We start from the raw sequence: 14,813 nt of genomic DNA on the forward strand, positions 1-14,813 counted from the left end.
AACTGCAGATCCCAAATGCCACTTCTGTGGCAGCTGCAAAATTCATGCATACTAATTGGCAAACAAAATTTGGACATCAGTTACTAAGAAAACTACAAAAGCTTGAAGTATCTGAAAGGCATAACAAAACACCACTTTAACAAACTGGAATGACTGTCAAAAAAATGCCTCATCTTTAAGGATCAATAAAAAAAACCCCATTGCAATGGGCTTCACTACCCTCTGTAAAATAATGTCAAGTGCCTCACCTCAACTGACCAGTGAATTTTGCTTTAGGTGCCACATTTCCCCTTAATTCTCTAATGGTGTCCCAAAGAAGCTATCTTCTTTTTTAGAATCTCCCTCCACGGCATTAAATTGTCTTGTGTGGTAATCTGTGTATGATACTGAGGACTCCTTTAATCAGTTCCCTTTTGTCTCTTTTGAGGTAACTGTCAAACTTCTTTACCTCCTTCAGCTCAGCAGTCTTGTTAAACTATCTTATAAGATAATAAACTACAATACTTCATTCTTCTATAAGTGTTATCTGAAAGGTTCCCTTTTTATCACTTCATATACAAATCCTAACTTCCCTCTGAGGGACTTTCATCTGGAATTGACTCCTCTTAGTCTGTTAGCAGTTTAAATGTTGAAGTAAATTGTAGTATACTTTGAAAGGGTTTGATTATGAACTCAGCCAAATAGGCATATCAGAAGACAAACTGAAAAAACTGGGCTAACAGCAATTCTGTTAACAAGAAACTGAAAGAACGAGTGAAAGGCTCTTTTCAGTATTACTGCAACCAAGCATGTCTGACTAACTGTTATTGTCCCTCTTCCAACCTAAGACCAGCATACTTAATGGCATTCATGCCCAAGCAAGAGCTATGGAAATCAGTAGTTGCCAGACTATCCCATCTTTCTGTAGTAGGGGTAATCAGGACGGCTAAAGAGTGGGGCCTTTACACTTCTGCCAGGACAGATTTGGATTCCTCTTTTGGTTACCCAATGCCTACAGCTGTGGTTTTTCCTTTTTTGACTCCTAGTTTACATAAATTTATTAGCCTTTGATACTAGTCTTCCACAGGGAACAAAAATATTCTAAAAGCACAAATTATCAAATCTGAATTATACAGAACTGATAACTGTACAACAAAAATACTTATTGATTTTCATTCTTTTTTTGGTTAGATTTAGAGAGGTATTTTCATGCCTGTCCTGTGCCTTAACTCACATCTTACTGAGTCTTGAAACAAACAATCCCATGTGGGAGATGAATCTCTTGAATCTTCCTTCTGCTCATACTGATGGTACTATCAAGCAACCTGAAAATAGACACTGGGTCACATACGGGAGAGAAACCATATGCTTGTTCACATTGCCGTGTATTTTAAGCATTCAAGAAGCATGAAGAGGCATATGAAAGGTCATTAATTAACAAAAATCTAACATATTGTTAAGTTTCTATGTGATTTTACTATTGAATTTGTCTTACTTTGGCAGTGTTTACATGCAGTAATCTAGTGTAAATGTTACATTTTATGTAGATATCGGAATTCACAGAGATGCTTTGTATCGTACGGCAATGGCGGCAGAGATGATGATGATGATGATGGGTGACTTAAATAAGCTTATTTTAAGAAGGACTTCATTTACCATGAATACAGTACTGTTAGTACTGTTTAAATTTTAATAAATCTTATAGCAATTGTACAAATTTGTGTCAGGATTTTAGTGCTATGAATACATAATATATGTGTCATAGGTTTTAGTGCTATGAATACACAATATATCCCTTATACACTTATTTTGTGGGATACTTTCATGCAGTTGTCAGTGACCTGTCACAAATAATTCAAGTTGTCATCATACTCTGCTCTACTATATATTGCTGTAGCAACTCTGAGGACTATTTTTTTGTTAAGTCAAAAGTTTTCAACCATAGCTTTAATTCCTGGTAAGTTCCTATTGTACATGTATGAATAATTGAAGGGCTCAGAGTATTGTATGTTCAGCAGTTCTCAAAGTAAAGAAAATATTCACTTATTTTAGTCAGAGATATATAGAAAACTATTGTTTTAATGTTTTTAATGAATTATTTCAAATCAGAATTTAAGCAAAATCCTTTAACATATCCTTCAAAATTCTCATGAAATCATGGAGAGTAATGGCAGTTAACTTTCTGGTCAATGAAATCATATTTGCTGTTATCTTCTGGTATTTTTTATTTTAAAAATTCCAAGTGGTTGGCATTTTACTAGTTGGTCATGTAAGACAATTTGACAGGGCCCAAATTTATTATTTACTGTCAGTTGCAAGCTACAAGGTGAGTTTGAAATACAGTTCTTGGAAACTATACACGTATGGAGTAAAAGGAAGGCGTGAATTTAAAATTTAGGTATTTCAGAGAGTACTGGGATGTTTGTTATACATACAGTACATACTGGTATATTTGTTGTACACTGAATATTGGTATATCTGTTACACATAGAGTATTGGTACTATCTATTTGTTATATAATCTTGAAGTTTTATTATTTTATAAACATGTTTGAAGATCCTACGTTTCAACAACCACAGGAAAAAAGCATTGGTGACTAAAAAAAAAAAAAAAACTGTGCAGCATATATAGTTTGGCATTTGAATGTTAATAGTATTTGTGCATACCCAGTATATACAGGTACTGTACTTAATACTGTGTATACTGTACATATGAAAGAATTAATTTATGTACATATACAGTACCCGCACATACAGACAATAACACAGTAATGTAGATGCAAAGGAGTGAACTGATAAAGCAGTAGTGTTTTTAAAGTTCTATGTCTCTTTGATCATCTGAAAATCAAAACTTATGTATTTGTCAAAAAGAGAAATATATTTGTAACATTTACTTCATTTTATAGACAATAATGAATAAAAAGTGAACCTGGTTATTTTGTTTAATTTTTGGGTGCAAAATACAGAATAGTGATACATGTTCTTGAACCTGGGTTATATTTTGTCTTCATGAACACTGTATTCCTTAGGACATTTTTTAGTGATATTATTGTAGCTGGCAAAGTGAAGAGTCAGATCATCAGATATTAAGGGGCAAGAAAACATGGTGGTAGCTTAGTCAGAGTTAACCTAGAAGAGGGCTTTATAAATTAACATCACTATGCAACCTCTACAGAGGAATACATAGGAAATCCATGTATGGTATTAAATATCACATAAGAAAGGATAAGGAACAATGGCAGTAGGACAAAGACCTGTAGAAACGTCCAGGAAGTTATGAAGAAAACTTAGGCCAGAGCGTACGGCAGAGAGTACAGGACAAAAGGAGTGGAACGACAACTCATTTCATGTCAAATCCCATAATGGGAGAAGCTGGTGTAAAATGTTAATGATAATGTGTGAGGCAGGTAATGACGTGTAATGAAAACCACCTAATGACACGAGGACAGTTGAATAGTGGGAAAAATGTTCATTGCTTGCATGTTTAAATCTGTTTGTTAATTTTTTACCATTGTTTCCTATTTTATCTGTATTTTACTATACTCCTCTGGATTTTTCCTTTTAATAAATGTATGAAGATCATGTTATTGGTCACATTTGTTTGTTTTTATGTGTTAGCTTGTCTGTCCAGTTGTAGGATTGCAGAAAAAGTCGCATCTCAGCTTTTTACAAAAATGTGGCAAAGGCGGTCTTTGCTTAGATTTTGGGAAAGATTTGGACTGGTACAAGAGACCTTGATGAGGGAGTGGAGGTTGACTGATCAGCCCTCTAGGAGGTTGGCAATCTCAATGCTCTTATTCACACAGGGGCTTCCTACTCTGTGGGAGTTTGCTAACAAGTATATGGCCATTTTTGTTTTTTTTTTCCCATACGAAGCATGCATATGAATTAACAGTAAACTAAAAGTAGCTGCTGTAGAGATGGAAGCCATAGGCTATGATGATTGGGTATAGTTAATTTACTGATAATTAAGAGAATAGAAAGAAGCTGCAACTAGCAAAGCTGAAGGTACTGGATTCCTAGGAGTTGATGGGAGTTGTCTGGTGGACTGATCAAACAGAAGGTCCTTTAGCATTTTATGTTCTTATGCTTTACGATGGAAGGCTGCTAAATGTAGCTAATCTTTCATGCTTTTGACAAGCATGCTTGTACTCTCCACATTGTCAAGATAGCTATCTTTCTCTACTAACAAGGCTATTTATTGTTGGTGATGATTACCCGTCAACCAGCAGTCAAAACTGGTCTTATCAAATGAGGCATCCACATCCTCAATGCCGCCTCCTTGTGTTGACAGCTCCCAGAGTAGGAAATGCTGGCTTTCTCAGGTCTTAACTCCACTTGTCTTTTCTTCTTAATAAGCCTCACCTGGCTTCAATCTCACACCTTTCCTTCATTGGATTTCCTGCAATTAGCACATGCACCTTTCACTGATTGTCTCAAAAAGTAGGTACAGTATCACTAATGTTCCAGGAACAGTTTGTTCCATTGCTCTCCATTCCAGCCTTTTCACTGCCATCAGCTGCCTTGATTTCATCCCATTTGGTATCAATAACCATGCATCTGACTGCTGCTGCTTCAATGACATCTTCAGGAGGCATAGCCTATTACCCTTGCCGCCAATGTTCTGGTCTACTTACTGTGCCCTTGGCTTCAAATTTTTCCTTGTACTTGACTTATACTGTGACCATGGCCGCCCCCTCGCATGTTTAGACTCAACAGAACCAACTGTATGTTGTGTTTTCCATTGCTGTCTCCAGACCTTGCTTGGAGGAGGTTTCTATTTCAACTAATCCAGCCCTTGTGGAGCATCAGTCACTGGTTTTAGCAGTGATGGCTCCATCCAAATTGAATTCTAAAGCACCATAGGGAGGAAAAGGTAATAATTACCTTCTTTACACCTGTACTTAAAATACAGATGTGGTTGATAAACTACTTGGTCAGGTATTACCTAAAATGCTATAAGTTGATTGCTTACCTCCCAGAGGCTATTAACTCTCTCTCTCTCTTTTTCCTGGGATGGCCTTTGAATATGTACACTTGATGCAGAATTCCAAAAAGAACTTAAAATATCAAGCAGTACAAAAGAGACTGACTAAATTTGCTCAGTGTTTGCCATCTTAGCGCATGCCAATAATTTTTATCATTTTTTTCATACTGATATGAATGGCTATTTATTTTGGAAATCCTTCTCCACAGGCACAAGGCATGGATGTTGGTCACGAAAACTTAAGAGGAAGGAGAACTACCAAGGTTGGGGGTCATTCTGCGAGTAAGAGATTCAAGTGCACCTACTGTAATCACATGGCCCTCGATTCCTGGCACTTGTCAAGGCACATGCGCAAACACACTGGTGAAAGGCCGTTCTCTTGTAACCTCTGCCCCATGAGCTTCTCAACAAAATCCATCCTCACAACTCACATACGAACGCACACCGGAGAAAAGCCGTATGGCTGTCCTCTGTGTTCTTACCGCGCCATTCAGAAAGTTTCAATAACTTATCACATGAGAAAACACAACTTGGTTTTGTAACTTATAGCAATGATTTCTATCCGACCGTCACTTATCTGCACTTCTTTTTCTTAGCTACAGTACATATAATGTACAGTAACTGATGAAACATACCTTCAATTCAAGGAAAATACCCAGGCTACACAGTTTGACACATTCAATATGACATGAATACAAGCATGACAATTATTTTAATTAAGGAGATATTCCCTAGACATCACAATATTAGAGAGTAGCTCTTACACTTCCAAAAATCAGCTCAACTGTCCTGTTATGGTAAGAAAATGTCTGCTCTCAATTTTTTTTAGCTTATTTTATGAAAATGCACATTCATGAACTGGGTTTAATTTACATGTCACCTCTCCACTGTTTGACAATATTAAAATAGTGTCAAAATTTCAGTTGGCTGAGTTTGTTCTAAGCTCTGCCTACTACCAACTGTTAAATACTATAATAAAATGTCAAAAGGTTGAGTTTTTTTTTTTTAATCTTTAATAATAAGATGTTGACTGTTAATTATTTTTGTGAAAAAAAAAAAAAAAAAAAATGCATTTTAAATAACTGACATCAGTACAAAGTATATGGTTTGTAATATCAGACACTGGACAAAAAACTAATCACCAAGTGTGATGCACATGAAGCTAATAACGTAGTTCGCACATCAGTGAGTTAATTAGCTGATCATTTGTTCAGTTCCAGCTGCTCCAGTGTTACTGGAAGTCCAAGATTGCCAGCACATGAAAGATGAAAAAACACCATTGTGTAAATGAAATTTGGCAACTAATGAAAAGGACTGAAAAAATGGATCAGATCTGTTACGAGTTAATTTATGAGAGTGCATTTTCGAACTAATAAGTGTGCATGCATGTAACTGCTTCCCTTTAAATAAGAGAGAGCATTCCGAAATCACTGAGTTTACCTGCAAACTAGTCCAGACTTCCATTAGAAGTTATGAAAGTCAACAAACAGATGCTATGGCACAACCCAAGGTTGATAACACACGTCATACAATGAGTATTCCAGCTTAAAGAACTAAATAAAATATGAATGATGAGAGTCACTGATACACCAGTTTCATAAAACAGTAGAAAGAACTTTTTAACATTCCCCCTTAAAGTTTCCAAAAACACACCTTACATCTACACACACACCACTATATACATATATATATATATATATATATATATATATATATATATATATATATATATATATATATATACATAATATAAATGAAGATTTATATATATCATCATATATATATTATATATATAATATATACATTTATATATTCATACATTATATACAGTATTCAATTGTACACATATACTGTATATATATATATATGTATATATATATATATATACAGTATATATACAGTATATATATATATATATATATATATATATATATATATATATATATATATATACAGTGTGTGTGTGTGTGTGTGTAAAATGAAGTTAAATGTCCTTATCTAGCAATTAATATTTATGTGAAATTCTAACAAAGTAAGGCAAAGAAAGAAAATGTAAAAACGAAAAAAACAAATCAGAGACCTCATAGTCTCTGCACAAGTCAATGAAAAAAGAAACTTGGCTGCCACAGCAAGAAAACATCGCAAATATTCGAAGAGAAACACAATCAAATGCAGTAAAGAATAGAAGAAGCAAGTCGACTCAGAAGGGAAAATGGAACACGTCAAGGATGAGATTCAGCATGCCAAGAAGAAGAAGAAGAAGAGGTGGTGTAGTAGTAAACAAAGATGGAAGACATATTTAGAAGACCTTGCGCAGCACAATGTTGCCTCTCTGCAGCATTTCCTGATGCCGGTGAGCATTCGCCCATGATTTATGACTCCAACTCGCGACCTTGAAGAGGAGCTCTCACCCTCGTTGGCCCTTTACGTACCATAGTTACCCATAGAGAAGACCTGACGTCATGCACAGCATAATGACAGTTGGAGGACTAATGACGTCGTTATGCTCTGGATATGCCTTCATATAATCTATCAACATAAACTCCACAAAAATAACGTTAAATAGCAGTTAACGGCTAGATATTGTTTGGAATTAAGAATGCAATATACCAGTGGTTGAAATTGTAAATATTTGGGTGTAACTACGCATTGAATAGAGGAATCTCTGCATAGGTAACTGATTAATTTGTCATCCCCAGCTGTCCCGATGTGAAAATGTTAAAAAATGCGCGCCTTCGTTAATTGGTTTACTTAATTCATTCTGCTTACAGTGACACATGGGAATTCAGGTGGTCAGTAGCACAGTGAACAAGAACACCACATTCAACAACTGTATGTCCACAAATTTATGCTACTCTTCGCCATTTGTAGTCTCAATGGATTTTCCTATACAGCAACACCAAGATCAGAGTGCAAGTTATTGCGAGCTTCCAATGCATAAATAAGACGTATCCACCTAGGCTGATGTGACCGCATTCCTCCATAATCAAAGCTAACGGAAAATGAGCAAAATGGAAAGAATAATTAAGGAATGGGACATCGCCAGGAAAGGCGCTGTGGCGATAAGGCTCGTTTCCTTTCGGCCATAGTCATTTTGTACCCAACTACCTCGATTCGTTATCGGCATAAAGTGAAAAAAAGGATACAACTATAAAATCATGTTTTCACTTCCTGGTGATTAAGTGCATTGTACCTGCAGCGAGGGTTTTGGAGTAAACAACGAGGAACCAGAATCCATGCCAATCAACAAACAAGAAGGAAAATGAACCAAATGGTCTGTGATCATAAATCGTCCGTTTTGCACATAAGTGCGGCTGTTTTGCATTATTCATGGCCCGGCAACAATACTGGCCCGCTGTGGACTAACTTAAACATTACTGGTACCATTACCCAGCTGCAGGCTGACCTAAAATGTCACTCCTGCATACATTTAGACCCAAAAGGAGGCAAGTGTAACGGCTTTTTTTGGTGGCGAATGACACGCGTTCACTCGTTACGACACTGAACGCCAACATCTTCCAAGGCTCAGCATTTGAAACAGATCCATCCTGACAATTCCCTTCTTGTCTGACAATACACGAAGAAAGATGTATTCTTCACCTCCTGTAAATATCTGGTAGTGTGGGTTGTTGGGTTTTACGACCTTTTCAAGAATAAGGGAGTAAATTTTACTAATACGTATACGTGTCACAATGAACGAAAAAATATTTCTCCACGGACATCTCGAGAAAGATTATGAAGCCGACATATTTCGTAGACCGTCCCCCCCAACAATAGGCATAAAGCACTAGACTAAAACTCACTTAACGTAGAAATATTATGTACATAAGCTTAGAGGAGCAAGTCACAGCTAATAAATTGGAAAACGACTCGCTGTTGAATTACTTGCCCCAGGATGATCGAGACAAGAAAACTGGAGATGCAAAAGGGAAAATTGAAGGACGATTATTTTACTAAGGAAAACTGAGACGAAGGAGAACCAGTTATTGGTGAAGCCTCTACACTGACACTGACAGATAAATTAAACTGAATACTGGAACGATTTATATCGAGGCTAATAAAAAATGAATAGGCTGCTATTCATGTTTTCATAACACAAATCTCGTAACGCAGTTTTAATCATCAAAAAGATACCTAACCTTGATACCCAAAAATATTTTGTACACATTAGTGAATGCGAAATATGACACAAAGGGATACAAATCAGTCAAATAGAACAGGTAGAAAAAAAGGTGTCACTTGAAAATTTCTTATGGCTTCCGTAGTACGATGTATGTCATCTCTTTCAAAACAATACATGTTTCTCATTATGTTGTATTTTTATAATCGATTTAACCTATGTTGTAAAAGCAAGCATCCAAACCACTGAAGTAAAAGGACCGTTAATGTTATGGAAGCAATTTTTCAACAAAGAGTTTGATCCAGTCTGAGGGGTGTATACATAAATGCATACATACATATATGTATATATATACACAGTATATATAGTATATATATACATATATATACGTATATATAAAGGAGTGTGCAGGCATACATGCATGAGCAAATCCAAGCTGCTTGCAGCAAAAGTAAAACGACTTTGTTAACACAAGGTTATCGAGAAGCGTTATCTTGGTGGGGTAGTTAAGAGACATACCTGAGTAGACAGGCGATGGAAGAGGTCCCCTGACAATAGCGGAATCTATCGATGACCTTTATTTAAGCCAGAGGAGTCTAGCAGCCCTCAGCAGATGGCCTCAAATTAATATGATTCTCTTCAGTCATGTTGCTTCGACTTTTTTTTTTTTTTTTTTTTTAAATTCCTAAAGAATCTTCCACGCCAATTTTGATAACTATTTCCTACTGAACGTAAAAGCTGTTTATACGATTTAACCCATAATAGTTTATATTTGCATCTATGTATATTAATTTATTTACTGTTCTGTTAGCTACACAGAGCAGTCAAACAAATAAATCTCTGACAAGTGTACACGAGTAAGGCTTTTTATCTACATATGTTGCAAATATAACAGCACACACACACACACACTCATAGAGACTAAATACTAAAATCTAGGTTCCAACCACATTAACTTTCCAAGACGTCAACCCTGAACTGATACATAAAAGATCAAAAGATCACGAAACTAACCAATACAGCGGAAAGCGAATCAGAAAATATGAAGAGAGCTAAAAGTTAAGAGCAAGCGGAAATATTAAAAAAAAATAAATGTTTATGCCTATTGGTGTAAGTGGCCCGTTATAATTTCAAGCAATGCAAGATGAGTTCCTTCGAGAAAATGCTAGATCACAGTCTAGCCACAAGAATCTACTGAAAATCGGAAAGTTTGTATAGCAAACAAAACCGAGCAATAGCCTAGACTTATTGAGCATCGCTTCGAAACAACTAAGTTCATAAAAAACCTAGAGTACGAATCAGCAGATGGAAATGTGGATTTCATGACCTTGAAAACCTCCTTTTTCAAACGTAGCCTTTGGCCAGCTCGAAACATACAATGCATGAGTTCTGGCAAGGTACGAAACGTGATTTATCTTACCTGCTGCGGGGAGAAAAAAAATCTAGGGCTGATCCTGGGGCGATTCGAATGGCGGGTATTTTAGACCAATGGTCATCAGCTACGACAATGGATCAGAGTACGTAGAAGTATTAATGGTCCACAATTTCTTTTTTTCACAGTCTTCAGTTTCTGAAGTGAATTTTGTCCGTTTGCGATCATCCAAGACTTTTATTAATTTAGAACAGACGCTGTACTTGAAAACAAGACGGGAAAGATGTACTAGAATGGTTGTGAGACAGCCAGGTGTCTGCAGTAAGATATTTTCATTCATGAAATAAAATGGCTTTTAGTTCGCAGACAATTTTCTATTTCCTTACTGTGGCTATTTGTTTAAAGCACTTGAAATTTTGTCAAGATAAATCTTAATTAAATTTTATCAAGACGCCAATTAAATACCTTTTGGATGGCCCGTGTACTCAACAGTTATCAATTTAAAAAAACGTATTTAGTTTAAATTTTGATTATTATGAAAACTGGAAACTAACACGTAAGAATGTTGCCAACATGTTAGAAGCCATTCCCCAGCGGATTTCCGGCGTTTGCAAACTTTTCACTGGAACAGATAACTAAAAAAAAAATACTACTTGGTAACATTTTTGCAATTTTTTGTTGTTGATTACGCTGGCCTTATGCCAGCACAGGCTATTGCTCTTGGTGGCAGGCCGTAAAATTGCAATGCAGATATGTTGCTAATTACAAGCCGCTTATATGCGTTTTGTTCAATTATTTATTTGTCACTCATTGTATGCGTATGTATGTATGTATATACAACATTATTAATCGGCTTTACTGGTAATATACACGTTCATTTTTATTTCAGGATTTAACTGTTGTATCACTGTAAAATGGCTGTCAATAAATGTTCTTTTTATTCAATGTATAAAAAAGCCGCAATAATCACGTGTAGCTATCAGACAACAAGAAACATATATCCTTATACGACGGGTAAATAAACTAGTGTACTGCCCTAACACACGATAATATTAATCTTCTGGTATTATCTGACGTTTGTACTTCGAAACATACAAGATAAATGATATAATAAACATTCCATATAAAATTGATTTCGAAAGTCCTGCACACACACACACTTGGCTGTAAGGTCTCCCGGGCCTTGCAGCCTAGCCTCATCTCCCTAAACTAACCTAACATAAGCCTTCATGGCTGCAGGGTGGGACGTTTGGCCCACATCTAATTGTTGGGGATTAAAATAAACAAATGAATGAATATAACTTGCACTATAATCTACAATGAAAAACTTTCATCGCGTATTCCACATGAAAACCCATCGAGACAGGGTTACCAGCTACGTGAATAATTAGACTCACCTCATGTAGTTTTGACAGGGGATGGGGGTTCGTCATTGGAAGAAGCACTGTAATCACTGGGATTTCAATGCCTACATTACAAAGCAATTGCGCTGTCATGCACTTGAGGAACGAGGTTCTCTGGGTAGAGCTCTGATTTCAATGGCAAATCCTTCGGTGTGGTTCCTTGGTTCACTGTTCATAACAGACCTACCCGTAAGTTTAAAAAATTGTCACCATTCGTTCAAGACGTATGACTGTCAGGGGAATGGCCTCACTATCACGAATTTCAAAGTACTGCAGGTACTGTACTCAGAGTCTCAGACATTATCTTCATCGCTTTGTTTATTTCCTCCAGCACATTCGCACGCTCCCAACACCAGACAACAGAGGTTTTGGGGCGACACCGTACTGATTTTAGGGTGTAGGTAACGCAACCCAACCGTCAGAATCACTTGGGGTTATGTTCCTCAAGAAGAAATGTGCAACAATTATGAGGTTAATTAAGTCGAGCCATTTTATTCAGACTAGAGGTATTCTTTAGCATCTCCCATTAGCTTCCTTGTGGCAAAACCCATCAGAAAAAGTCTGAAACTTGACTATTTACAACAAGTATAAGAACGACCAGCGTAGAACGCTGGTCGTTCTTTACTGTTGTAAACAATCAAGTTCGAACCTTTCAGATGGGTTTACAAACTAATAGAAGATGCAAAGAAATCCTCTAGTCTGAATAATGTTTAACAAGTTCAAAACTGTGATTGAAAACTCTACTTAATTATCTTGTTAGATTTTTAATGGTCAGCTGTGAAGGACTCTGATATGCCCATTACAATTAAATATACAACTACAGCCATGATGCGACTTACAAGGACTGTTAAATTTTAAAGAAGCACTCTTCATGATTTTCTAGGCCACCCTACTAGCCTGCGTCCTACTGATTCCAAAGCTACTACTTTCCCTACACGTTCATTTTCTCCCATTTTCATGCCATTCCCAGACCACCTCGAACTCTGGGATTAAGGTTCTTAAAAATCACCTCCATTTACTTCCTCACCTAAGTTTCCCCAATAAATGTAAAGGGATAACATTAAAATTTACCTTTATTAGTATTATTACTATTTTTGAAAAGGTTAAGCCAGGTTCTTAATAATGACCCATAAGTGGTAAAGATAAAAATGGGAAAAAAGCAGGAAGAGAATGAAAGTAAAATTCACAGGAAAATAACAAATTAAGATGAATCAACAAATCAATATTTGCATAAATAAAAAACTAATAAATATGTCATATATATATATATATATATATATATATATATATATATATATATATATATATATATATATATATATATATATATATATGCTATGTGTGTGTGCATGTGTATGTAACATTACACTGTTTCCCTTATCAAGGAGTGAGTTCCTAAATAAGATACCACACTGATCACCCAATCCTGCACTCGCACCCGAACTGCTGAATCATGGATAAACCCAAAAGTACTCTCATCAGAAACCTACCATCCTCCACCCTCCCCACATGACCAGACCATCTAAAAAAAGTGACTTATCTTATGTATGTGCATGTTTCTCGCCTTTTCAATTCTTCTCATGCCATGTATACTGGCTGAACAATTCAGCTATACATCTTCCACCTTCTCTTGCATTCAGAATCAACATTTCTTCGATAGTGAGGAGAGCTGCCTCAATGATCCACTCATGACACCTAACCTATGCTTACCTAGACACCCCAAGTTTCCTCTCTCACTTCCCCTGTTCTGTTAATCACCTCTTCTCTCGTTTTACCTTTAAGACTGTCTGTTCCTCTTCCATTTTCTCGCCTTCATTTCAACATTAATTGCTCCATCTTCCTGGCTCCCAACATGCCTCATAACCTTGCTCTTGCACACGTTCACTCTCAGCCATTCACGACCCATCTTGCGCCAAAACTTTACATGTACAACTCTATAACTTCTCATATCACTACACTAGAAGATATTAAACAGTCATGAAGACATAACACACCTTTGTCTCAGTCCCATTTTTACACAAAACCAGTCACTCTCCTTTCTCAAACTCTCTGTCTAACAAAAGCTTCACATCCGTCATAAAAACTGTTCACTGCTCTGGGCAATGTGCCCTTTGTAACATACTGTACATCCTCAACAGCCCTGCATCGCCTATCGGTAAGTTCTTTCATAAGCTTTCTTAAAGTAACTTTCAAATTTCTCACATAACCGTTTCATAAGAATCACCCCAAAAACCGGACCCACGCAGGTTTCAAGAGACAAGTGGAATTCGTGTGGGAGTTTACAAATGGGTCCCTTTCATTCAGGCTTCACTTCCGAATGAGGGATTTCGTTTCAGTGGAGGTCTTCAGTTCTGACGGACATCGAAAAACACTTTCATCCTCGAATTCAGGTTGACGAGATTCGAAAAAATACTCGGGAAATGTTCCTCTCAAGAGAGGAATATTTACGCTTGACGCTTCCACTGTTCTTTGGTAATTAAATACGCGAGTCTCGGTCTCGATATTCCAAGATAAAACCACTTGTAAACTTCACCGTAAATCTAAGCTTAGTTATTAGGCTAAACATCGACGATTGTTTAAGGCTATCGACTTATTCCTCTGTTATACCAATGGGATATTGATGCGCAATTACTATCCTTAAAGATCAGCGGGCTGCGAGCTCTTTGCATTTTATTCTCCTTAATTGTACCTTGGGCTCGCAACTGCTTGCTTATTCATTGAACGAGTTCGATTACGTTCTAATCTCCAATCTACAATCTCTATTGGGTGTCCTGAAATATGTAAGGATTCTCACACCCACAGTTACTTTCATCTCCGTGAGACGCTATCCAACTTTTTGTGTTGCTTCTCAGCGGGTTTTCCCAAACGTGATTATCTCATTGGCTCGTTCACTCTCACAAAATACACGACAGCTTTCCTCGTCTGCCATATAGCGTTCAAATATCCAGACACC

At 36.7% G+C, this 14,813-nt stretch overlaps 1 protein-coding gene and 1 long non-coding RNA gene across 7 annotated transcripts in view; one reads left to right on the plus strand and one right to left on the minus strand.

Annotated features, from left to right (window-relative positions):
- The window catches only part of LOC136845024 (longitudinals lacking protein, isoforms H/M/V-like), a 345,912-nt gene extending 339,956 nt beyond the window's left edge, over window positions 1–5,956 (plus strand). Inside the window, exon 6 of the mRNA XM_067114708.1 lies at window positions 5,175–5,956. Coding sequence (XP_066970809.1) covers window positions 5,175–5,507 — 333 coding nt within the window. The 3' untranslated portion in view covers window positions 5,508–5,956. The remainder of the gene's footprint in view (window positions 1–5,174) is intronic.
- The window catches only part of LOC136845025 (uncharacterized), a 356,972-nt gene that overhangs the window by 48,064 nt on the left and 294,095 nt on the right, over window positions 1–14,813 (minus strand). For 2 of the 6 annotated variants that reach the window (XR_010855045.1, XR_010855047.1), the window contains exons 1-2: window positions 11,855–12,413; window positions 1,214–1,304 (exon numbers count right to left, since the gene is read on the minus strand). The exons of 2 other annotated variants lie outside the window; for them this stretch is intronic. This is a non-coding gene — a long non-coding RNA (uncharacterized lncRNA). Of the gene's footprint in view, window positions 1–248; window positions 1,305–11,854; window positions 12,414–14,813 lie in introns of those variants that run through there. 2 more of the 6 variants (XR_010855048.1, XR_010855049.1) reach the window with 2 other exon arrangements.

This window comes from Macrobrachium rosenbergii, chromosome 13 (genome assembly GCF_040412425.1).
Source record: "Macrobrachium rosenbergii isolate ZJJX-2024 chromosome 13, ASM4041242v1, whole genome shotgun sequence".
NCBI lineage: Eukaryota > Metazoa > Arthropoda > Malacostraca > Decapoda > Palaemonidae > Macrobrachium > Macrobrachium rosenbergii.